General features: G+C 54.0%; 1 protein-coding gene across 2 annotated transcripts in view; it reads left to right on the forward strand.

Moving 5' to 3' along the window:
- Positions 1-25,560, forward strand: part of BMP1 (bone morphogenetic protein 1) — a 47,413-nt gene extending 21,853 nt beyond the window's left edge. Inside the window, exons 9-20 of one of the 2 annotated variants that reach the window (XM_070794881.1) lie at positions 4,849-4,951; positions 6,678-6,794; positions 7,042-7,187; positions 7,299-7,494; positions 9,158-9,283; positions 10,117-10,277; positions 10,905-11,085; positions 15,021-15,146; positions 19,687-19,814; positions 20,158-20,371; positions 22,384-22,634; positions 24,814-25,560. In XM_070794881.1, the coding sequence (XP_070650982.1) occupies positions 4,849-4,951; positions 6,678-6,794; positions 7,042-7,187; positions 7,299-7,494; positions 9,158-9,283; positions 10,117-10,277; positions 10,905-11,085; positions 15,021-15,146; positions 19,687-19,814; positions 20,158-20,371; positions 22,384-22,634; positions 24,814-24,948 (1,884 nt within the window). In that variant the 3' untranslated portion in view covers positions 24,949-25,560. Of the gene's footprint in view, positions 1-4,848; positions 4,952-6,677; positions 6,795-7,041; positions 7,188-7,298; positions 7,495-9,157; positions 9,284-10,116; positions 10,278-10,904; positions 11,086-14,340; positions 14,702-15,020; positions 15,147-19,686; positions 19,815-20,157; positions 20,372-22,383; positions 22,635-24,813 lie in introns of those variants that run through there. The other variant, XM_070794883.1, reaches the window with a different exon arrangement.
- Positions 25,561-26,042: the final 482 nt, after the last annotated feature.

Raw genomic sequence — 26,042 nt, forward strand, 5'->3', positions numbered from 1 at the left:
ATTTTTCAGACAAAGACAGTGAGGCCCAAAGTCAGGCTCCAAGCCAGAATCACCAGCTAGGAAGTGGCAGAGCTGGCCAGGTTTTCCTTGGCAAAGGGCAGTGCCCCTGCCACCAGAGCACTGCTGTTTCCACACGACAGAAGTCGTTACAAGTCTTAATTAGACACCTCCGGTCTCAATATAGCCACAGCTGCACCTCCCTGTGAGATGCGCCTGACTGCCAGCCCAGGTCTCTTCCTCCTACTTGTGGTGACCTCTGCTTCCTCTTGCCCGTGGAAGGTCTTGGGTGGGCCCTGTAGGGGTCTGCCAGCCGGACGCGGTTTCTTTTTGGGGGGCCTGAATGCATCCATCCTGGACAGAGTCACGGTTGTTTCCGGGGAAGAAGGGAAAGTGGCTGCTATTCTCCGTGCAGCTGCTGAGCGGACTTGATTGGCAGGCTCAGAGAAGCCACGTGGAATAGTGGTTAAGAGAGTAAGTTTAGGAGCCAAGAAGCCCTCACTTGGCCCTCTGCATTCCTTCTTCCATCCAGCCACTCTTTTTTTATTTTTTAAAAGATTTATTTATTTTCTTTGTTGCCGTGGTGGGTCTTCGTTGCTGCACAAGGGCTTTCTCTAGTTGCAGAGCGTGGGCTTTTCATTGTGGTGGCTTCTCTTGCTGCGGAGCACGGGCTTCAGTAGACGTGGCTCTCAGGCTTAGTTGCTCTGTTGCATGTGGACTCTTCCCAGACCAGGGATCGAACCCATGTCCCTGCGTTGGCAGGCGGATTCTTAACCACTGGACCACCAGGGAAGCCCCATCCAGCAACTCTTTAAAAGATATTTTTGTTGTGTGCTAGGTATAAAGATAACATATGCATGTTATTAAAATTTTGAGCAATATAGAAATGCCTAAGGTAAAAAATGAACTTTCTCCCCTTGATTATCCTCTGAATGCCACTCCTCAGAGATGACTAAGCATTGGTAACACTTGGGATGTCCTCCTTTTAGTGTGTGTGTGGTCTTCTGTAACTTGCCTTTCACTCAACGATAAATCGTGGTCATCGGTCTATGTCTGCACATATATTATCTACCTCAATCACTTTTGAGGCTGCTTGGCATCCCATCATCTCATTTTAATTATTTAATCACCCCCTGCAGGTCTCTTTTTAAATATAATTTTATTTTTATTTATTTTTGACTGTGCTGGGTCTTCATCGCTGCACACGGACTTTTCTCTAACTACAGCGAGTGGGGGCTGCTCTCTAGCTGCCATGCATAGGCTTCTCATTGCAGTGATTTCTCTCGTTGCAGGGCATGGGCTCGAGGTGTGCAGGCTTCAGTCTTGTGGCATGTGGACTCCGTAGTTGTGGTTCCCCGGCTCTAGAGCACAGGCAGAGTAGTTGTGGGTTCCTCAGCTTGTGGGATCCTCCCAGACCAGGGATTGAACCCATGTTTCCTGCATTGGCAGGAGGATTCTTTATGACTGAGCCACCAGGGAAGCCCACCCTGCAGGTTACTTGATGGATGCTGATCTAAGTTTTTCCAACCTTTTATTACTACCAAAATAAACACCTTGAAATTTATATCTTTATACACTTAGGCAAGTTTCTCTGTAGAACAAATTCTAGAAGGCAAAATTCTGGTCAAGAAATATTTACTAAGCAACAACTATGTGCCATGCACTGAGGATTCCATAATGAATGAAACTTCCTCTGTGGTCACATTTGATCATTTTCTGAAAAGATAAAATATTGGGTAATAAGACGCTGGCTCTAGAGCAAGAGCTGGAACAGATTTTCAACTTCAGTTTTTCAAAATGTCAGGACTTGTCTTTTTATCATAATGATACTCCCGATGATGATTAATTATCATCATCAAGAGTAATATAGTGTGCTTTTGAAGGGTTCCCTGGTAGCCTGGTTAGGGTTCCAGGCTCTCACTGCCATGGCCCAGGTTCAATTTCTGGTCAGAGAACTGAGATCCTGCAAGCTGTATGTGTGAATTCAGTCGTGTCCAACTCTTCGTGACCCCATGGACTGTAGCCCACCAGGCTCCTCTGTCCGTGGAATTTTCCAGGCAAGAATATTGGAGTGGATTGCCATAGTCTCCTCCAGGGGATCTTCCCAGGGATTTAACCCATGTCTCTTATATCCTCTGCATTGGCAGGAAGGTTCTTTACCACTAGCACCACCTGGGAAGCCTGTGCAGTGTGTCCAAAAAAAAAAAAACAACCAAAAAAAAGAGTAATATAGTGTACTTTTCAAAACATGATCTCACTTGATTACCTCTTGTAATCCCACTTGATTACATCAAAGCAGCAAAATTAATGAAAGCCTCCCCAACACAAACATATTTAAACTTAGGTATGAATCAAAAGAAAAGATAAAAGGTGGACCATGGATTCTAAGCTAGGTCAGGATGACATGTGGGGGTGAAAAGCAGTGAAAATATGATGGACTCAGTAGATTGAAGGTTGTAGTGAATTGGAAGGATTGGGCTGTATGCACAGAGGGAGTGAGTGAGGAAAGATTGGACCACATGGACGGAGAATGGGGTCCTTGGGTTTGAGATTGTGGACGTTAACAAGATTTAGGGCATGATGTGTTGGCTGGAAAGGGGCAGAGAGAGGGTGGGAGAGGAGGGCAGGGAATGCAGAGGTCAGGAAATGGCAAGGATCATGCAAGTCAATGGTGAAATCATGAGGAGTTCTGACGGGGTTGGTGCTAAAGTGACCATAAGCCAGGAGCTCTTCCTTGACCAGTGGAAGCATTGACCTTGGCTGCAGACAGCAGCTGCCGGCGCCTGCTGTGGGATCTTTTTCATTCCAGCCTCTACTCTGTGTTAGCCGCTCAGTCATGTCTGACTCTTTGCAACCCCATGGACTGTAGCCACCAGGCTCCTCTGTCCATGGAATTTCCCAGGCAAGAATACTGCAGTGGGTTGCATTCCCTTCTCTAGGGGATCTTCCTGACCTTCCTGACCCAGGGATCGAAACTGGGTCTCCTGCATTGCAAGCAGATTCTTTATCATCTCAGCCATCCTGGAAGGTATGGGATCTTTTTCATTCCAGCCTCCACTCTGTCTGCCTCTAACATTGCAGGGAGCCAGAGGGGAGACGGACTCCCTTGTCCCTTTCTCCTCCAGCAGGGAATCTAGTTCACACCTAACAGGTGGGCCCCTTGGAGCTTCGCATGCTCACTGCACACGCCTTGCAGATGGGCAGGGGGGCATTCTCTGGAGTCCCTGCTTGTTGGACTCAGAAAGTACAGCAAGCTTCAGGGCTCGCTCCAGAAGCTACTAAGCAAGAAAGTGTGCTTCTCTACCTGTTCATGAGCCCACCTACTGGGGAGACTCGGTACTTACCAAGGTGTTAGAGGTCCCTCCAGTATTGGGTGAACATTTGATGAGTTCAAAGGCAGAAATGAGTTTATGTGCAGAAGGTGCTTAGGGCAGTGCCTATACCCATGAAGGGCTGTGTCAGGGTGAGATGTCTTTCCTCATTTTACGTACTAGGTAACTGAGGTTCAGAGAGGTCAAGTGATTTACCCAAGGACTCACAGCAGGAAATGCAGAGATGAGATTCAAACCGAGGCTCAAATGACTGGGGCCTGAGTTTTTCACTCAGTGATCTTTTTAACATAATGCTTTTTTTTAATGATTTATTTGGCTGCCTCAGGTCTCAGTTCCCGCAGGTAGGATCTTTCACTGTAGCACACAGACTCTCTAGTTGTGGCTTGCAGGCTCAATTGTTGTGGCACACGGGCTCAGTCCCTCTGAGGCATGTGGGATCTTAGTTCCCCTGCCAGGGATAGAACCTGCGTCCCCTTTCATTGCAGGGAGGATTTTTAACCACTGGACCCCAGGGAAGGCCCTCATTAGGTGATCTTTTTATGCATGTCTTATTCTTCTAAGTCCTAATTTCCTTGATAGAGATGTGTGTGTGTGTGTGTGTATACTCAACTACACTGTATCATTGAGTATCTTAAACCCATTCACGGGAGGCATACAGACCTGATGTTCTCCTCAGTGGTCAGCATGACCCCCGCTCAGGACCAGCATTTAGTAAATATGTGATGATAGGTGACCTCTGCTCTTCCTCTCTGGACCCTGCATTCCCATTCAGACCCCCCCAGTGCCCAAATACTGTCTTGGGCCCTTCCTATCACCAAGGAGACCTCTTCCCTCTAAAGATGTTGTAATTTATATTATTTAAGTTGACCACGAGAAGAGCTAGGTTTGTGTAACCCTAAGCAACGGCTCCTTAACTAAGGAGATCAGTAAAATGAGACCCTGGGTTTCAAACATATATTCAGTGAGGTCGTGCATTTTAAGTGAGGCCTGGCCCGGGATGTCTGGGAAGAATGCTGACTAGAACTGGCAGATGGCTGGGGAGGAGGGACATTTCTGTGCCAGGAGCTCCTTTTTGGAACTCTTAACTATTTTTTTTAAATTTATTTTTGGCTTCGCTGGGGTCTTTGTTGCTGAGCACTGGCTTTCTCTCTCGTCATGGCAAGCAGGGGCTACTCTGTTGCGATGCCCAGGCTTCTCACTGCAGTGGCTTCTCTTGTTGCAGAGCACAGGCTTTAGGGTGTGAAGACTTCAGTGGTTGCAGCATGCAGACTCAGTAATTGTGGTGCACGAGTTTTTGTTGCTCTGTGGGGTGTGGGATCTTCCCAGACCAGGGATTGAACCCATGTCCCCTGCATTGGCAGGCAGATTCTTTAATCACTGGACCATCAGGGAAGTTCTTTTAACTATTTATAACCCATGGCAGATGGCCTTACAAGGCAGGCAGCGGTCATGGGACTGATGGGTGAGGTCAGCGAAGCATGGGCAGCAGTGTAACCTTCTTCCTCCCCCATTTTCCCAGATCATTCTGAACTTCACGTCCATGGACCTGTACCGTAGCCGCCTGTGCTGGTATGACTACGTGGAGGTCCGAGATGGCTTCTGGAGGAAGGCGCCCCTTCGAGGTACGGGCCCCAGCCTTGCCTTGCCCACTCCACAGTCAAATCCTTGGTGTAATTATTCACATCACAGCCTGCATCCTCCCTGACACCAATACCTGGCCAAGGGCAGCACCATGGCATGGAAGCCAGGAGTGCTGGTGTAGTCAGTGCTGCCAGCTCCATCGTGAAGTGTGTGACTTTGGGCAAGTCCCTTCCCTAGTCTGGACCTTGTGGAGACCTTGGTATGGGCTTCTGGGCTTCTCGCAGATGGTGGCTTATCAGTGTACATGGTGGGGAGTCACACCAGGTAACAGAGGGAGATGGACGGGCCCATCTTCTCAGCTCCAGGCTCTCTTGCTCATCTGGGCAATGTTAGAGGCTCTGTTTCTTGTTTGTGAGATGTGGCCTGAGGGTGCCCACGATGTAGCCTGGTGCATCACAGAGGCCTGCATTCCTGGCACAATGGCCCAAACTTGTTTGTACAGGATACTTTGTCTTGGGGTGGGGTGGTGGGGGTGGGGGAGTGGGTAAGTGGGGGGATGGCTGGGTCAGAACCACAGGACAGAAGATCCTGTAATGGACATAGAGCCTGAGAGGGTACCTGAATTTTCCTTCTCCGATCTGGACCTGTTCCTAAGTGGCTCAGGACTGCTCATTAGCTTAAGAACCTCTGCCCCATAGCTTGTGCCTGAAGCAGGCTGACAAGTCCTCACTAACCATCTCTTCCCCCCTCCCCCTAGTTTGTTTCTGATGTTGGCCTATTTCTTATTAGTCACCCAAAGCAGCTGTCTTTATGATACTTCCTGCTACGAAAGTGTGAATGTTTCCAAGATTGCAGTTTCTTTTTCACAACTTGCATTCCTAGGGCAGCACCCTCCGTCCCCTGCCAAAAGTTGGGAAAACACCCATCTTACTAGGAACACACAAATCATCCCAAGTTGATTCTCGGCTACAAAGGATTTCACAGATGGCCAACCTCACCCACTTACGTGGATTCTTGTCAGGTTTCACGTCAAATAAAACATTTTCTGCCCAGTTCCTGGATTCAGGGGTTTATTTGGGCTCCTATGGCACCCCCCGCATTTGAGCAAATGACATTTTGTCATAGCCAAAGAAAGCTGTGTTTGCTTTTGGTTATTGCTTGTTAGCATGGATAGCAAGTAAGAAAAGATAGGTAACGATGATAATGCTCTTTTTAAAAAGTGTCAATAAATAAAACACAGGTATCCTTGGTTATGGGCTTCCCTGGTAACTCAGCAGTAAAGAATCCGCCTATAGTGCTGGAGATGTGGGTTCGATCCCTGGGTTGGGAAGATCCCCTGGAGAAGGGAATGGCACCCCACTCTAGTATTCTTGCCTAGAGAATCCCATGGACAGAGGAGCCTGGCAGGGATATACTATAGTCCATGGGATCGCAAAGAGTCGGACATGACTTAGTGACCAAACAACAGCACCATTGGTTATGGTGAGGAATCTCTTTCCTCCTAGACACAGATTCCTTCCTATCCTTTCCCTCAAGTGCATGAAATCTTCTAGAGTGGCCTCTGGCTCTTCAAGGCCATACTGGACCTTGGATCAGATACAGGCCAACTGGAGTGTGTGCGGTCTTGAGAATGTGCGTCAAGGGCAGACCAGGGTCTAGCACCCGCCCGTGGAGATGGGGCGGGCTCCCTGGAGTTGCAGCCCTGGGGAGAGAAGGGAGGAGGCCTCACTGGAGCCTCACTGCCTTCTGTCCGCCCCATCTGTGCAGGCCGCTTCTGTGGGGGCAAACTCCCCGAGCCCATCGTCTCCACCGACAGCCGCCTCTGGGTTGAATTCCGCAGCAGCAGCAACTGGGTCGGGAAGGGCTTCTTCGCGGTCTATGAAGGTACTGAGGCAAGGGGAGAGGGGAGTTGGAAGTGGGGTCCCTGGACACCCTAGAGCCCCTCCCTCCTGGCACCCACGGGTGAGGCCAAGGCCCCTTGAGGGAGGAAGCAGAGATCTCAATGGGATTGGCCGGGGCCTGGGACCCTGAGAGGCTGGGGGATATGGGTGGGACTGGAAGAAGGAAAGAGGAGCTCAGAGCATTCTGACCAATACTCCCCTCTTCCCCACCTTGTCCCTTGTCCCCAAAGCCATCTGCGGGGGAGATGTGAAAAAGGACAATGGCCACATCCAATCGCCCAATTACCCAGATGACTACCGGCCCAGCAAGGTCTGCGTCTGGCGGATCCAGGTGTCCGAGGGCTTCCACGTGGGCCTCACCTTCCAGTCCTTTGAGGTGGGTCAGGGACCCCCCCCAGGACGGGGCCCACCTCCTGAGGGCTTCCAGGGCCTGGGTCTGGGCCGCCAGGGCTCCTCTTGCCGATGAGCCCCCCACTGCCTCCTCCAGATCGAGCGCCACGACAGCTGCGCCTACGACTACCTGGAGGTGCGGGACGGGCACAGCGAGAGCAGCACCCTCATCGGGCGCTACTGTGGCTACGAGAAGCCCGACGACATCAAGAGCACGTCCAGCCGCCTCTGGCTCAAGTTCGTCTCCGACGGGTCCATTAACAAGGCTGGCTTTGCTGTCAACTTTTTCAAAGGTGCCTCCTTCCCCGCTGCCCCACCAGGCCCACCCATGTGGCCAACCCATCCTCTCTGGTCCTTCTTTTTCTTAATTTTATTTGCTTGTGGTAAAAACACTTAGTATGAGAGCTACACTCAGAACACAACTGAGTGTACAATTCAGCACAGGTATGGTGCTGTCCAGCTCTATCAGCTTGACTGAAACTTTTTTAAAAAATGATTTTAAATTTATTTTTTGGCTGCACTGCATGGCATGGCAGATCTTAAGTTCCCCATCCAGGGATTGAACCCAACCCATGCCCCCTCCAGCAGAAACTTGGAGTCTTAACCACTGGATAAGTGTTATCACTCAGTCATGTCTGACTCTGTGACCCCATGGACTGTATAGTCTGCCAGGCTCCTCTCTCCGTGGAATTCTCCAGGCAAGCATACTGGAGTGGGTTGCCATGCCCTTCCCCAGGGGATCTTCCCAACCCAGGGATTGAACCCAAATCTCTTGCACTGCAGGCGGATTCTTTACCATCTGAGCCACTGGACCACCAGGGAAGTCCCTTGACTGAAAATTTATGCCTTCTGAGTTGTGACTCCCCACCCCTCAGCCCCTGGCACCCACCATTCCACTCTTTAATTTTATGAATGTGACTGTTTTTGATACCTCATGTGAATGGAATCATGTACATTTTAACTTTCTGTGACTGGCTTATTTTAACACCATGTCCCAAAGGTTCACCTGTGTTGTCGTGTATGGCAGAATTTCCCTCTTTTTTAAGGCTGAATAGTATTCCAGTGTGTGTCCAGATCAGATTTCCTGAGCCTGATCCATCAGTGGACACCTTAGCTATTGTGAATTGTGCTGCTGTGGCTTCATCCCCACCTCATTCATTCACTCAACACACTCCTAGAGATGTGTAGACCCTGGTGCCCTGTCCTTGAAGTTATGTCCTAACCGGGCAGGAAAGGTCCCAGTGAATAACTGCATATAATACCTGGTTGAGTAAATGCCACGCCTAGGTAAAAGTAGCCAATGCGTGGTAGGTGCTTGACTGAGAGTTGACATAATTGAAGAGTTGCTTTAAAGTCCACACGTTTGTGCAGAAGGGATATTGGTGAGAGGCGGAGGCAGGAAGTGCCATAGCAGCTCAGGGAGGAGGCAAGACAGTGTGGACTTTTTATCAGTGTGATTCTGGGCATTGAGGGCATTCTGCCCAAACTTCCTTTCCTTGTCTTAAGCTGGGGACAGCAACAGCCCCTCCATCACAAGCTTCATGTAGGGATTGAAGGAGAGATGCAAGAATAGTACTCAGCCAGGGACGGCGCAGGAGAGACACCAGTGAATGAAGGTGGCCACCAGCCCAGCTAGTGTGGTCAGAAGGAAGGCTCCATGGGCTCCATCTGTCCCTTCCTTCAGGGCTCTGCCTTTAGGGCTGTCTTCAGCTGGATGCCCTTGGGACCAAGTGGGGTTCTGAGCAGCCGTGGAAGGCTGGGTGGGGCAGGGAAGCCCTTGTCTTCGGAGCTGAGTGGACAAAGGAAGGTCACAACTGACTTCTTCCCCTTAGAATGGCTAAGAGTGGCCTCAGCAGCCTGAGGGATCCTGGGCTTGGCTCTCAAGCAGAGAGCAGGAGGAAGAGGGCCCCAGGTCCCAGACTGGGAGTCACTGACACCCTTGCTTTCTGACCGCAGAGGTGGACGAGTGCTCTCGGCCCAACCGCGGGGGCTGTGAGCAGCGGTGTCTCAACACCCTGGGTAGCTACAAGTGCAGCTGTGACCCTGGGTACGAGCTGGCCCCCGACAAGCGCCGCTGTGAGGGTGAGTGCCCCCAGACCACCCAGGACCCTGTGCCCTATCCCCTTCCAAACCCTCCAGCCCGGGTCTCATGCCCTTCGGACAGACCTTTTTCTGGAAAAACTAGGATTCTCTGGCACTTTGGTCACCACTGGTTGATGAGGAATACGTTGTATATTTCAGTCCCCCAGAACACACTGTGACCAGGTGTGATGTACTTCAGTTTTGTTTTGTTTTCATTCTTGTTCTTCTTTTAAATGCTGATCTTGATTGATTTCATCACCCACCAGAAGGTGGTGATCCACCATTTGGCAATTCTCGGATGGGCACTGAGTTTCGGTCTCTCATTATAAATGTTCCCAGGAGGCTAGTGAAACCCTATCTGGCTAACTGACTCCAGCTCAGCCTGATCTTGCTGCCGGCTTCTCTCTGCTCACCTCTGAGCAGCTCCTTCTCCCTGCCTCCTGGTCCCCACCCCCCAGCCCTCCCTGCTATCCTTCCAGTCCTCCCTGTCTTCCCCGCCCACTGCCAGTCCCCTCTACCTCCCTGCCAGCACTTTCTGCCCGCCTGCACTGCCTTTCTGGAGCCTACCCACAGCCCAAGCAAGTGCCTGGCCTGTTCTCTCACAGAGAAAATAGAAATGACCACACAACTCCTCAACTCCCTCTACTCTGAAGACACCCCCTCACCCTGCCTCCTCCCCCTCTACCCTAGAGAGACTAGACACAAGCCCCCACTTTGGGCTGGGGGAATCCACAAATCTTTCTCTCCTCCTTCATGCACCCCAGCCCATGTTCATGCCCTTTCTCTAGAGCCGAGACTCCTGGGGGGTAACACTGCCTTCCTTGTGCCCCCAGCTGCCTGTGGTGGATTCCTCACCAAGCTCAATGGCTCCATCACCAGCCCGGGCTGGCCCAAGGAGTACCCCCCTAACAAAAACTGCATCTGGCAGCTGGTGGCACCCACCCAGTACCGCATTTCCCTGCAGTTCGACTTCTTTGAGACCGAGGGCAATGACGTAAGTGCCCACCCCAGGGGCTGAGGAGGCTCAGAGAGGTCCGAGGTGTGGGAGCTCGGCTCAGTGCCTGCTTCCTACCCTCTGAAAGAAACACTCCAGGAATGTAGAGATGGAGAGCCCCTCAGGGAAGCAGTGGGGCTCAGGGAGGAGGGCCCTGAAGGCCATGGAGCATGTGGCATGTGGGAATGAAGGACATGGAGTCCGGATGCCTTTGGAGAGAGATGGGGCTAGGGGGCTTGTGTGGGGAGCACAGGAGGAACTGACGAGGTGGGAGTGGCACCATTTTTTAATTACTAGATGTGACAAAAGAGATGTGGGCTTCCCAGGTGGCACTAGTGGTAAAGAACCTGCCTACCCATCCAGGAGACACAAGAGATGTGGGTTTGATCCTTGAGTTGGGAAGATCCTCTGGAGGAGGGTATGGCAACCCGCTCCAGTATTCTTGCCTGGGAAATCCCATGGACAGAGGAGCCTGGCTGGCTACAGTCTGTGGGGCAAAGAGTCAGACATGACTGAGCACATACATAGCAACGGTGAAAGGACCCACAGAACAAGGAGCCTCCCTAGGTGGGGGTGGTCAGGAGGGGCTTCCTGGAGGAGGTGGCCTGGAGCTGTGCTGTCCCACAGGTGTGCAAGTACGACTTTGTGGAGGTGCGCAGTGGACTCACGGCCGACTCCAAGCTGCACGGCAAGTTCTGTGGCTCCGAGAAGCCTGAGGTCATCACCTCCCAGTACAACAACATGCGTGTGGAGTTCAAGTCCGACAATACGGTCTCCAAAAAGGGCTTCAAGGCCCACTTCTTCTCAGGTAACCCTGGACTGCCCCGCTTCAGGCCCCGCCTCCCCTTCTTACTGCTGCTGCACCCCCTGCACTCCCCAGCCCCTCCGGTGCCAGGCGGCACGGTCTGTCCCCTGCTCCCCCCACTAGCCCTCCACCACCAGGCCAGCCCCTTCCTGCCTGAACTCCTCTATTCCTGAGCCCTCAGAGCAGTATGGGAGCCACGCTGAGGCCAGACAGTATGTAGACCTGCAGAAAGGAAGGGAGAGGGCGCTCTAGGGCTTAGGAACCCTAACAGAGGGCAAGCCCTGGGAACAGGGAGCACAGTGAGGTGGACACTGCCCCAGGCAGAGGAGGAGGGTGTTTGTGTTGGACTGTGGGGCAGATTGTCTGGCAGTGGTTGGATCTTTAATCAGACCCTGCATGTGCCAAGTGGGGTCATACTGGGGGCTTCACAAGAGATGAGGAGCCCCTCCAGTCAACCCCAAAGCCTCCCCACTACCCCAAGGCCCACGGTGGGGAGATTCAGATCCAATCAGCACTTGTCTGTTGAGAGCTGCTGCATGTAAGGCTAGGGGTCAGTCCTTTTGATGGCCTCATCTCTGGGCAGACTCAATGGTAGTCAGAGCACCGGCCCAGCCTCTCCAAGCAGACCTCCAGGGGTCCCCAGACACCTCTCCCCTGCTTTAATAACCCCCAGTCCTTCACCCAGGGCTAGGCTGGGAGGAGGCTGGTAGTTTTCTGGAGGCAGTAGGACCTGGGGCACCGACAGCGTTTAGGGTGGTAGAGAGTGTGGGGGGCTGGGGGGCGTGGACTGGCTGGAGTGGCCCAGGGGTCCTTAGCACACCTAGTGGGCCAGGCATGGGTGGCAGAAAGGCCAGAAGCCCCCGGCCGGGTCCCTGCCGCCTTCCTTCTCCCCTCCTCTGCCCAGAGTCCTGCATCCTTGAGCCCCTGTGGCTGCCCTGCACCCCCGCCTACCCCACTGGATGCCATGCACTGCCCCTGTGCACTGGTTCCCCGCTTGGCACTGCCAGCCACCCTGCTCTGCATACAGTGTCCCCAGCCCTGGCCCCACTGCTGGCTGAGACCACCCCGCGATGCAAATCCCTCTCTTCCCTGGGGACATCCCCAGAACTCCTCAAGGTGCTCACCAGAGGGCCGAGGGGATGTAACATCTATACTCAGGGGTGGGCTCGGTGCCAGAGAAACCATTACCTGCTTACTCTTGTCTCTTCCTGCCCTTCTGTTGCTCTAGTCTTGGGGGGTGGTGGGGGGTGACCAGTACTGCATCTGTCAGACCTAGAGCCCAGGGCTCTCCACCCATGATTGCTGCCCTGCCCTGGCACACCACTGTGTGCACCCCACCCTCAGCCCTGCATAGATGCACGCACACACACACACTTGCACGCACACATGCAGTGCCCTTTTGCACAAGAAACCTGCAGAGGACCCTCGCCACTGGGCATCAAGGTTCAGCCCTCAGGGCGCCCTGGGGCACCTGACTCTGGCCCCCCAGGAGAGGGGCTGTTTGGACTTTGGGACACCCAGCAAGGAGACCATAAGGCAAGAAGAAGAGAGAGCCTGAAGACCTTCAGTGTGACCCCAGCCACCTTCCGGGGCATTTGGCACTGGAGGGTGAGTGCCATCTCCTTGTCCCGGCCTGTGTCCACCCCCGCTCCTGCCCTTCTTGCAACCTGCATTCTTGGCTCCCAGGAGAGGCCATCCCCACCACCACCGTGCCAGAGCCCTGCCCCAGGCACTGCAGCAGGCCCTCCTCGGGGCTCGCGGCTCGCGGCTCTCACTGCTGCACTCAGCCACACTCCCCCACTCAGTTTTTCACTGGGCAAGTATCTCTATGACCCCTGCAATGTGCCAGGCATCATACTTGGTATTTAGGGGAAATACGAGGAAGGTTTGAGGGTCAATTTCAGGAAAATCTTTGCTCATTCCATGTAGCTGCAACCCCTGAAGCTCCCAGCATAGGGTCACCAGTGTGTTCCTCAGTGAACTCCCAGGATGGGCTGTAGGGTACTCACCACCCCCACGTTTTCACAGGGCTTGTGCAAAGGCAGCTTCCACAGGGCCCTCGCTCAAGGCCCCCATGGTTCTCTAACTTAGGAGACCTGGGGAAGGACTTGGCGACTCCACCTCTTGACCTTGGGTTTTTCTGGATCCTTCTTGGCCTGAGAGGGGATTGGATAAGCAAGGCCACCTGCAAGTCCATGCTCCAGCCCTCAGGCCCTTCTCCCAAGGGAGACCAAGGACAGGGCTCCTGTTGTCACAGACCTCGCCTGGCCATGTGAGTGCCAGCAGGCATCTTTCTAGCTTGGGGTTCATCTCTGGAATCCTTGTGTTCATCTCACAACCCCCTTCCCTGAATGTCTGCCTCCATGCCAGGCACCCAGTGCCCAGAATGACTGCGGAGAGACTGGAGAACATGTGTGTGTGACGTACTGCATGCCTGTGACCACGTGTCTCTCTGTGTATTAGTTTCTGTGTTCATGGGAGTGTGCATGTTCAGACCCACCCGAGCCGGAGCAGCTAATGTGTGCGCCCTCTGCAGGTCGCTGATCAGCCCGGGGTCTCTGCATTCGAGTGTGTCTCCGTTTGTACCCACGTGCAGGGCCCTGAGGGCAGCTGTGACCCCTGTGTTTGCACCTGTGTGTGCTTCCTCACATGTGAGGAGTGAGCAACCAGCGTCTGTTTGCGTGTGCACATGTGCACAGGTGGCTGATGGCCGATGTGTGTGCGTGTGGTGTCTGTGTGAGAGGGGCTGGTATGTATCCTGTGCACATGTGTGTGTGTGTGTGTCCCTGTGGGTGGGTGTCTGTGCTGCCGGATCGGGAGGACAGTGCAGGGTGAGGGATCCTGTGTCTGTTGCTGTGTTGATGTGAGTGTGCGTCTGTCTGTAACACACTCTGTAGCTACAGCACCAGGAGGACAGAGCCAAGCTCTGGATCAGGCCCCTTCCCATGGACCGCTCCCCTCTGCCAGACTTCAGTCTCCTTCCCCAGCGTGCGGCCTCTTCCTCACACCCAGGCCTGTCCCTGCCGCAGGCTTCCTCCCACCCGTCCCCTGTTGCTGTGCCTCCCCCTACCCCGCTGCCCCTCCGTGGCCTGGCTGCGCCGGACATGGCCGTCCTGCATGTGTGTCCCGCTGCCCCCCGCCCCCTGCCCTGCCCGTGGACCCCCGCCTCGGAGCCAGGCCTGGTTTTCACTGCTCTCCCTCCCTGGCCCCCGCCCTCCACCCCCCTGGTCCCTTTTCTCCTTCTCTCTCTCGTTTCAGAAAAGAGGCCAGCTCTGCAGCCCCCCCGGGGACGCCCCCACCAGCTCAAATTCCGAGTGCAGAAAAGAAACCGGACCCCCCAGTGAGGCCGGCCTGGCCTCCCGGACTCTTTGTTACTCAGGAACCTCACCTTGGACGGAACGGGCTGGGGGCTTTGCGGCCGCCCACCCCCACCTCCGCTCGGCCTTGCCGGCCCACCTCCCTCTGGCCGGACAGAACTGGTGCTCTCCTCGCCCCCACCCCCCTCACATGGACAGGGGCCCCTCCTTGCCCCCCGCCCCCTCCCATTTTGATGGTGTCTGTGACATTTCCTGTTGTGAAGTAAAAGAGGGACCCCTGCGTCCTGCTCCTTTCTCTTGCAGTCTGCTTGTCCATGTGTCTGTTTTTCCACTTGTCCGTCTGTCCAGTAAGCAGGTAATGGTAGAGGGTGCCCATGCTGGTCAGCTCCAGACCCCAACCCTCCCTCCGTCCATTTCAACTTTCTCTCTGCACAGCTGGGCCCCCTCAGCTGGCTCTGCATGAGGCAGTGCCCCGGACCCCCACCATCGCCTTGACCTCCGCTCCCTGCCCTGCCTCCCCCAGGGTGGGGAGGACGCCCGGCCAGGCCCCCCACTTCCCTTGGGGTGCCACTGCCCTTGGCCCGTGCACAGACCCGTCCTCCCTTGCTTGCTCCCCTGCAGACAAGGACGAGTGCTCCAAGGACAACGGCGGCTGCCAGCAGGACTGCGTCAACACCTTCGGCAGCTACGAGTGCCAGTGTCGCAGCGGCTTCGTCCTCCACGACAACAAGCACGACTGCAAGGAAGGTAAGTGGCCCCAGTGCCCCGGCCAGCTGGCAGCCTGAGAACCAGGACTGCAGAAAGGGCTCAGAGACGCCATCTCCCTCGGCCTCTGGACTCGGGAAGCTGAGTGACCTCTGAGGTCACCTCTTTCGCCTTCCACGCTCCTCCCTCCACCAGCAACATCCAAGCCACACACACTTATGGAGGGGAGGGGCTTGCGGCTCCCCCCAGGCCCTGTCGTCAAGCTGATCTGGTAACTAGCGCTCGTTCAAATCCATGTTCAGGTGTGTCTCTTCGTTCCAGCCTCCCTCTGTCTGGGGGGAGGTGAGCTGGGACCGTGCTGAAGAGCTGGGCTCTGGAGCCAGGTACCTGGCCCAGCCCCACCTCTTAGCCAGCTGTGGGCCCTGAGCCGCTGACTCCCTCCCTCCACACCTGGATTTGCTTGTAGGTGCTGCCTGCTTGGGCAGCGACACTGTGACGTGCTCCGAGAAGTGCCTGGCTCATAGCAAGCACAATCACATGTGTCACCATTATTGGTCACATGCTCTGACCCCTGGGGACACCTAGAACAGGGCTGCTGCCTCCCTGACATTGAGGCTCTGCAGAAGCTCAAAAACAGTTCTTGTGTCCTCTCCCATATCACGTGATACCTCCTCTTTGTACACAATACAACCCTGGCCTGCTCCCTGTGGTCAATACCACTGTGGACCATGCCAGCTGGCGATGCATGGTCCCCAGCTACACAACGCAGACTCGCCTTTGACCTTGAGTGTCTGTGTGCCCTTGGGCCAGTCCCTTCACCCCTCTGAGTTCAACTGTCTCACCCATGAGATGGCCCTAAGCTTTCAAGCCCTTGCTTTGAGCACTTAGCACAGGGCCTGGCAGATGCCTCTTCCACACGGTCACTGTGTGGACAACCAAGGTGCCAGTAAATAAACTGCCAACTAGAATAAACATAGCTGAAGCACCAAGTGGATGCTCCAGGGCTTTTCAGCCCATCACTTCAGTCTCCCAGATACGGAGTTCCACTGACTCACAGAGCCCCCACATCGTTTAGCTAGGGGGAGGACCTTCTTCTGATGCTGTTTCTGAACTGCATGCCATCTCTGTGCTCTCTATGAAAATGAAGGTTTTGCTAAGGAACCTTCCACACCAGCGTCAACAAGAGAGCAGGAGCAGGTGTAAAATTCCTGGGAGGGTAGCCTGTGTGTGGCTCTGAGTCACTGGAGAAGCCCACATGGTTCCTTACTCAGTCAGTTCAGTCGCTCAGTCGTGTCCGACTCCTTGCGACCCCATGAATCGCAGCACGCCAGGCCTCCCTGTCCCTCACCAACTCCCAGAGTTCACCCAAACCCACGTCCATCGAGTCGATGATGCCATCCAGCCATCTCATCCTCTGTCATCCCCTTCTCCTCCTGCCCCCAATCCCTCCCAGCATCAGAGTCTTTTCCAATGAGTCAACTCTTCGCATGAGGTGGCCAAAGTATTGGAGCTTCAGCTTTAGCATCATTCCCTCCAAAGAACACCCAGGGCTGATCTCCTTCAGAATGGACTGGTTAGATCTCCTTGCAGTCCAAGGGACTCTCAAGAGTCTTCTCCAACACCACAGTTCAAAAGCATCAATTCTTCAGTGCTCAGCTTTCTTCACAGTCCAACTCTCACATCCATACATGACCACAGGAAAAACCATAGCCTTGACTAGATGGACCTTTGTTGGCAAAGTAATGTCTCTGCTTTTCAATATGCTATGTAGGTTGGTCATAACTTGTCTTCCAAGGAGTAAGCGTCTTTTAATTTCATGGCTGCAATCACCATCTGCAGTGATTTTGGAGCCCCCAAAAATAAAGTCTGACACTGTTTCCACTGTTTCCCCATCTATTTGCCATGAAGTGATGGGACCGGATGCTATGATCTTCGTTTTCTGAATGTTGAGTTTTAAGCCAACTTTTTCACTCTCCTCTTTCAGCTTCATCAAGAGGCTTTTTAGTTCCTCTTCACTTTCTGCCATAAGGGTGGTGTCATCTGCATATCTGAGGTTATTGATATTTCTCCCGGCAATCTTGATTCCAGCTTGTGCTTCTTCCAGCCCAGCGTTTCTCATGATGTACTCTGCATATAAGTTAAATAAGCAGGGTGACAATATACAGCCTTGACATACTCCTTTTCCTATTTGGAACCAATCTATTGTTCCATGTCCAGTTCTAACTGTTGCTTCCTGACCTGCATATAGGTTTCTCAAGAGGCAGGTCAGGTGGTCTGGTATTCCCATCTCTTTCAGAATTTTCCACAGTTTATTGTGATCCACACAGTCAAAGGCTTTGGCATAGTCAATAAAGCAGAAATAGATGTTTTTCTGGAACTCTCTTGCTTTTTTGATCATCCAGCAGATGTTGGCAATTTGATCTCTGGTTCCTCTGCCTTTTCTAAAACCAGCTTGAGCATCTGGAAGTTCACGGTTCACGTATTACTGAAGCCTGGCTTGGAGAATTTTGAGCATTACTTTACTAGCGTGTGAGATGAGTGCAATTGTGTGGTAGTTTGAGCATTCTTTGGCATTGCCTTTCTTTGGGATTGGAATGAAAACTGACCTTTTCCAGTCCTGTGGCCACTGCTGAGTTTTCCAAATTTGCTGGCATATTGAGTGCAGCACTTTCACAGCATCATCTTTCAGGATTTGAAATAGCTCAACTGGAATTCCATCACCTCCACTAGCTTTGTTCGTAGTGATGCTTTCTAAGGCCCACTTGACTTTCACATTCCAGGATGTCTGGCTCTAGGTGAGTGATCATACCAAGTGATGGGCTAGTAACAAATCAGTATTTCCTAACCCCCTGCAGAGGGTGCAGCACTGTACAAAGTTCTGTGGGGAATTAAAGATGGGGACCCCTCTGCTCTTGAGGAGACTGCTGTCTAGCTGGGAAGAGAAGCAGGTGTGGAAATAAATTAGAGGGCGGGGAATACCAGTAAAAGTGGGGAGACAGTGAGTGTGGACAAGGAAAGCTGAAGGTGAGTAATAGAAGCAGCTCGTAGCTCAAACATGGAGACCAGCGGCTCTGCACAGCCCCGAGGGCCCTGCTCCTCCCTGGACCCTGGTGACCTTGCATTCATCCTGTGAGCCTCTGACTATAGGTGCAGCTGTGTGGGCTGCACGCCACCCACCCCTTTTTCCTTCTCATCCCAGCAGTGCACTGGCTTTTCCTCAGAGGGACCTGTCAGATTGGATGATAACGAATAAAGAGCATCAGCGTTTCAGTTGGAGTTGTGAGGCTGTGCTTTTCCGAGGCAGAAAGCATGGATCAAGGAGTCATGAGCAGTGAGAACGTGACATAGCACGTTTTCTTGAAGAAAAGGGAGATAGGAGGGATGGTAGTCAGAAGGGAGTGTTGTTTTAGGATGCGCAAAGTGTAGGAAGGTTCGTGGGCTGGACGAGCTGGCAGAGAGAGCGAGCGTGGGTAACTGGTGATACAGAGGTCCCCAGATGGTGGGCAGCAGTGAGCTCCAGCTCGTGAAGGAAAATCTAGTCCTGCCTAAGGGGAGGGACACCTTCTCTGAGATGAGGCAGGAGGTAAGGTGAGTGGAGAGGTGAGTTTGCAGGTAGGGGTCGGGAAGTTGAAGTTGTTCATATTTGCAGACTCTGCCTTTCCCCAAGAGGCAAGAGGTGAGGTGGTCTGCTGGGAGGGGGAGCTGGGAGTTGAGGAGAGGGCCAAAAGTTTGGAGCCGTAGCTGAGGAGGTGAGAGATGGAGCTGGTAAAGGGTAAGTCCAAAGAATACCAAGCAGTGGGGGCCCAGCCACACTTAGAGACCACGAATGGGGTTTTCCAAGATGGTACAGTTCAAGCATGGCCATTGGTGAGCAATCGGGGTGATGGGCCATGTGGTCCAGCTGATAGAGAAGCAAGGTAAGTAACCCAAGGACGAAGTATTGGGAGAAATCAGAAGGATCAACACCGTGGAGGTCTCTAAAGTTGACAAGATGTTAAGGGAAATGGGGGAGGGGGATGTGCTGGCGCTGAGTGCCCTGGAAGAAGGAGAGGTGGCCACCAGCACCAAGAATTTGTGGGTGACGGCAGAGCCTTGTGGGAAAGGAAGTGAGAACTCATAGATCTGAGAAGGTCAGGAGAGGCCAGCATGCGGGTGGACCATCCATGTGTTTGCTGACATCACCTAGGATGGTGGCAGGAGTGGAGTGGAGAGAACTGAGTCAGGTGCCAAAGTCTTCTGTGAATATGGAAGCGTGGCAGGAGATCAGAGGATGCTAGCTTCGCAGGGGGCAGAGGAGGTGTGGCCAGATGGCCTCAAAGGTCCATGGGGTACCTGGGAGGGCTGCTTCCATAGATGCTGCCAGGCGAGGGCCAGCTTGGAACCAAGCAGCCAGATATCCCCAGGCTGGATGGCTGAATAGAAAACAAGCTGTGTGAGCCTTCAACTCATTTCTAAGTAGAAGATAAGAGAAGCAAGAAAGGAGCAGGTGGGACGGAAGAAATGTCTTCCTTCCTTTCTTCATAGGGGCCATTAGAACCCAGGGGTCCCCACTGATCCCCTTCCCTGCCTCACCTCCCCACAGCGGGCTGTGACCACAAGGTGACATCCAGCAGCGGCACCATCACCAGTCCCAACTGGCCTGACAAGTACCCCAGCAAGAAGGAGTGTACCTGGGCCATCTCTAGCACCCCTGGGCACCGGGTCAAGCTGGTAAGGTGCCACTCCCAGGCCTGCTCCTCCATGCCATCTACCCATCACCTACTTCCCATCAGCTCCAAAGCCTCACGTCACTCAGAGCACCTTAGGCTGGTGACTGGCTGAGCCCACAGGGCCGGCATCCCTATGGGAACTGCAAGTCTGGCCTGGACAGAGGCCCTTTCCCCAGCATCATGTTGGGGTATACCTGCCATTGCCCCATTCCTAGGTCCTCCCTCTCCCCATCCACCAGCAGTGGCCACTGTCCTAAACTGGGGTCCAGAGGTCTTGGTTTATTGCCCACGTCTCCTGCCCTTGGCCATATTCCTGATTCTCTGTTCTCCCTCACACCCTCCAGACTTTCATGGAGATGGACATCGAGTCCCAGCCTGAGTGTGCCTACGACCACCTGGAGGTGTATGACGGGCGTGACTCCAAGGCCCCCGTCCTGGGCCGCTTCTGCGGGAGCAAGAAGCCCGAGCCTGTCCTGGCCACTGGCAACCGCATGTTCCTGCGCTTCTACTCTGACAACTCCGTGCAGAGGAAGGGCTTCCAGGCATCCCACTCCACAGGTGAGCCCACTGCAGGCCAGGTGCCCTCATGCAGTCATTTGTCCTGGAGGCATCTGCTGATTCTGGTCTCAAATGCAGACCAGGGTCTTGGATGGTGGGTTTACAAATAGCTCCTGAAGATGGACAGACCCAGCCCCTGGCCACGTGGGGAGACAGCATGTCCTGAAGGCTACTAAGCTGATTTCTGCCTCAGGACCTTTGCACCAGCAGTTTTCTGGCTTGAAACACCTAAAATCATCTTCCCTTGAATCATTTCTCTATCTCATTATTTGAGACTCAGCTCAAATGCCTCCTCAGTATAGAGACCATCCCTGCCCATCTAATATAAAGCAATGCCCTCTTCTTTTTTTTTTTATATCATTCAGCTTTATTTTCACCAACGTGCTTATTTTCACCAACTGGAATTATCTTATATATTTGTTTACTTGCTTATTATCTACTCTCCTTGCCCCTCTAGAAGTAAACCTTCACAGAGCAGGAACTTTCTGTCTTGGCCCTGCTGTCTTTGTAGCAACTAGACTAGTTCTTGGCCCCAGTAGGTGCTCAAAAAATATTTACTGAATATTTTTTAAAATATTACTGAAAGCAAAGTAAGCCTCTGGGCAAAGGAGGGGAAGTTCTGATTTGGGGTATGAAGGTCAGAAAACAGGCCAGTAACAACAAGGAATAGAGAACCCAGAGATGGGGAGGGAATCTACGGAGTCCCTAGTGGCAGGACACTTGAGTGTGCAGTAGCCCACCCACATCCCACCCCCCAAATCCACTCATTCATTCATCCTACAGACATTCATTAACATGCAGCATGTATGTGGCAGCATCCTGAGTGTGGGTCATAAAATGAACGAAGCAGACAAACCTCAGTCCTTGAGGGACTTACTCTGCATCTGCTCGTTCATGTATTCAACAACTTTTTATGGAGCCCTGGCCCCCTGCAGGGGACTCAGAGGGGCATGGGGAAATGAATCAGCCATGAGCCCTTCACCTTGCCCACCTGGGAACCCACAGCCTGGGGGTGAGACGGGACCCAGACAGATAATTCCAACAGAAGACAAAACACGATCAGGGCCTTGCTCTGGGTGTGAGATGATGGGTCATTGCAGGCAGGGAAGGAGCCCAAGCACAGCCACAACTCCAGATAGCTCTGGGTGTACACAAGTGAATGCAGATCATGTAGTGTGGCTAGAGCAATGGGCATGTGATGACAGCAGTGAACTGGGGATGGTATGGCTACAGAGAAAGGCTATAGCCTGGTCCTGCGAGGCCTGGGATGTCAGGCCAGCCGTGGCCTCTGGGGGCTTGGCAGGCTTCTTGGAGTCTTAAGCTACCTGTTGGGGAGGTCCCAAAACTGATGGATCCACAGCCTCCCCTCCTTCCTTTCAGCTCAGGCCACGCCCACCTACTTCCCTCCCTCCCCTCAACCCCCACCGTGAGCCCAGGTGTCCCGGAGGCCAGAGGACGTTCAGAGAAGGTGTGGTGTACACGGATGGCCTTGCCCTCGTCTGCCCCTCCCAGCACAGGGTCACACACTGGAGGCCCGGAACTCCATATGGCTCTCAGAGTTGCTATGTTTGGCCCACATTGTGTTTTTTAAAAACCTGAGCCAACATTTAAAAATTAGGAGTTTTCACATAAAACCCAGATGGACATCTTCTCACTTAAGAACGGGAGCTCTGGCGTCACAGAGCCCGCATTCTTCCATGACAGCTATCAGCTGGAGCAAATTAGCAACGTTCTCTTTCAACAAGTGCATCCTCCCTGGGGCCTCCACGGAGAACGGCCTTTCACCCGCTGCGTCCCTGGGCCTCCGTGGGCATCTCTCCAGAGAAAGAGCAGCAGAGCACTAGTTCCAGGCCAAGTCCTGGGCTGGATCCAAACCCACCTATCTCTAGCCATGTGGCACTGTCCCAGGGCCTCCATCCGGCCAGGAGGGCTGCACGTGGGGAGGGACAGTGCCTGGGCCACGACTGTGCTCCGGGGCGGCAGCTGACCTTGTGTCCCCCTCCTCCCTCTAGAGTGTGGTGGCCAGGTTCGGGCAGAGGTGAAGACCAAGGACCTTTACTCCCACGCCCAGTTTGGCGACAACAACTACCCGGGGGGAGTGGACTGTGAGTGGGTCATCGTAGCCGAGGAAGGCTATGGTGTGGAGCTGGTGTTCCAGACCTTCGAGGTGGAAGAGGAGACCGACTGTGGCTATGACTACATGGAGCTCTTCGACGGTTATGACAGCACTGCCCCCAGGCTGGGACGCTACTGTGGCTCAGGGGTGAGGCCCCCACACTCCTCACACCTCTCACCCCAGTGCAGGGACCCAGTGCCTCTGTAGACATGTGCAGCAGCCCCTGCCTGGCACTTTGCAGGAGCCAGAGGTCCAGGCTGGTGGGTCTCCCAGCTCACAAAGGCCCACCCGGCCCTGGGCCATCCCCACCCAGGAAACAAGGTTGTTTCTGGCTGACACTGAGGTTCCTGCACCCTCTGGGATAGACCCTACCCTGACCCAAGCCTGCTCAGCACCACTTCAGTTGGGTCTCCAAGGCAGTTTGCATTGGAGTTCCCTCTGCCCCCTCATTCCCTTGCCCTGGTCCAGAGGCAGCTGAGCAGGGCCCAGAATGAGGGCAGAGGCTGGGGCAAGAGCCAGGGCCCAGGGCTGAGCTGAGCCGCGCTGGGCAGTTATCCTGGCCGAGCCATAACAATACCCTCATCTCTTCCGCTGCCAGTTTCTCTTCTTGGTGACAGGCCAGCTGGTCCCAAAGCATATTGGTGCTGCTGTCCAAGCAGACACTGAGCATCATTTCTTGGTCCATAAAATGGTACTTTCAGAGGCAGTGGGCAAGAATTTGCTTGATAGGGTTTTAACTAAGGTCACAGGAAAACCACAGAGGTGGATTTATTTTCCTCCAGGCAGAGCCTGTGAATTCTTTGGTGGTGGTTTTTTTTTTTTTTTTTTTTTCTGTTCTTTTTTAATCCTCGCTTCCTTCAGAGAATGCCATCTTCCTCTTCCCATTCTACATACCCACACACACTTTGGCACATGTACTCACACTCATATGTACACTCAGACATGCCCTCCTGCCTATCACTTCCTGCTCCCCTGCCTCTCATGGCCGTGCTCTAGGACAGCCTGGGTGCCCCAGAAAGGGTTAATCTTCCCAGGAGCTGCAGCAGCTGCTGGACCCAGCATTGGCTAGTGCAGTCTCCCTTTAGGAGCAGAGCTTCAGCCTTTGTCAACTGGCAAAGGATTGGGGGGACAGAATTGGGGGGATGGGGACATGGAGCACACAGCCCCCTTGCCAGCTGGGCTCAGCTGCTCTGGATCCCTGGGCTACCAAGCGAGTGCCCCCCTCACCACTTTGCCCTTTGCATCTCCCTTGACCTGACACCTTCGGGTGAGTCACACACCAAATTGGGTGTCCCCAGGTGGCTTCTTGCAGAGACTGCCATCAGGCTGGAGCCAGCAGGAGGGGACTGGGGAAGGAACCCAGTTCCGTCAAGGCTTCCTGGCATGGTTGCTGGAAATATCCCCAAGGTTCTCGGAAATGATCCTTTCCATGCCTCGAGGGCCAGGGCCTCCGTGTGCTGATGCTCCATGGGCAGCTGCTACTCTGAGCGCTGCACACAGAGGCGAGGAGGGGCTTGCAGGAGCCTCAGAAGGGGCATCACCTGGAGCCCACCATGGCCTGCATCTGAGGAGGGGAGGAGGATAGAGGCCAAGTCCAGATCTGGGGGATCCAGCTGTCCAGTCTTCTCCAAGAGACAGGCGGATTGCAAGAAGGCAGCTGACAAATTACTCCCTTTGCAAATCCCTTTGCAAAACTCTGACACATCCATCCTCTTATTTGTCTCCCCCGCCCCTGCCACCTCCACCCACCTTTCTAGACTTGGAGAGCAGAGAGCATTTGCTCCTTCCTGTTTGCTTTTGAGGGGAGTGAGGCCCAGAGAGGGTCAGTGCATTGCCTGAGACATCACAGCTAACTAGTTAGGCACTGGGTACAGAATGGAAGTGTGACTCTGAACTTAAGACCAGCCCCCTGTACCTCCCCTACTCCAGCATGCATGCTAAGTCACTTCAGTCATGTCTGACTCTTTGTAATGCCATGGACTGTAGCCTGCCAGGCTCCTCTGTCCATGGGAGTCTCCAGGCAAGAATGCTGCAGTGGGTTGCCATGCCTTCCTCCGGGGAGCCTCCCAACCCAGAGATCATACCCATGTCTCCTGCATTGGCGTGCAGATTCTTTACCACCAGAGCCTGCTGGGAAGCCCTCCCCCTACTCCAAATGCCCCATTAAACTCCAGCTCACAAGAGTCCTCCTCCTGCTTCAAGGCACTGGGGGAACCTGGCGGGAGTCTGGAGCCACCCGCCTCCTTATAGCAGGAGAACTTGGGGAGGGAAACAGCAGTCCCGGCCCCCGGTCCTCAGCCTCATGCCCACCTCTTTCCTCTAACAGCCTCCTGAGGAGGTGTACTCGGCAGGCGACTCTGTTCTGGTGAAATTCCACTCGGATGACACCATCACCAAAAAAGGCTTCCACCTGCGGTACACCAGCACGAAGTTCCAGGACACTCTACACAGCAGAAAGTGACCGCTGCCCTCACACGGCAGGGATGGGAGACCTGCTGCCCTCGGTCACCTGAGCCGGACAGCGGGGGGCGGGCAGAAAGTGGGTACCCCGTCTCTGTCCCCCCTGGTGCCAGGACCTGCGGGCTGATGGTCCTGGTGAAGCTGTCCTTGGGAGGTGGGGCACTGGACTCCCACATGAGCTGCTGCCCCTCGATCCCTTCCTCCCTCACCCCCAACCCTGGGAGTGAGGGGCCAGGGCCAGGGTGCCAGAGCTTGCCCTGAGACACTTGAAGTGGCCATTCCTCTCTGGGGCCCAGCCCAGTGTGTGAGGACCCGCCCACCTTCCCCACCCATCTCCAAGCACCCTATTGTGTATAGCCAGTGGCATATCTTCATTGTAATGTATGTTTCCCACCCCTCCCCCTCCCCCTCCCCGGATTTGGTTTTGTTGGAAGCCCCCACCTCCCCGTTTCCTGGGGCGCGAATTTCCGTGCTTGTCCCACAGGAGCCACATGCGGCGGCAGGAGGATGAAGGGGAGGGGGTGGGGGCATCAAGACAGGGCTTCTCTCAGGCCCAGCGGCTGGTCAGCCACACCAGGGCACCCCAGCCAATAAACCGAAAGTGTTACAGCCAGTGTCCTGTGCCAGAGGCTGTCTGGGATGTGGGGATGGCGGTGGAGGGGGGTGGTGAGGGCGCACATCTTCCAGATGTGAGTCTGGGGCCGGCGGATAGCCAGGACACCTGGCCTCGCCGGCTGCCCTTCCTGCCTTGATTCCAGGGCCCCTGAGAGTGTGATTTCACACTGGGGCACACACAGATACAGATGCCTTGCACACTTGAGCCTGTAGACGCCCCCGTACCTCATAACTCTCCCACACAACCCAAGGGGCAGAACAGAATGTTCTGTAAAGCGGCTGTACAATGGGAAGGAAGGAGGTATGTCAATGGGATGATGGCGTGTGTCTGTCTAGACGGTGTCCAGCGGGGTCTTCTGTCTCTGGGTCTGGGTGGTAGGCTAGAAGAGCCCACCACCCAGACCCAGAGTACCATCATGGGCCAGAGCAGATCCATCAGTCAGCTCCCAGTACCTTCCTTCCTGAAGGTCAGACCCCTGA

The sequence above is a fragment of the Bos indicus genome, chromosome 8, assembly GCF_029378745.1.
Source record: "Bos indicus isolate NIAB-ARS_2022 breed Sahiwal x Tharparkar chromosome 8, NIAB-ARS_B.indTharparkar_mat_pri_1.0, whole genome shotgun sequence".
NCBI lineage: Eukaryota > Metazoa > Chordata > Mammalia > Artiodactyla > Bovidae > Bos > Bos indicus.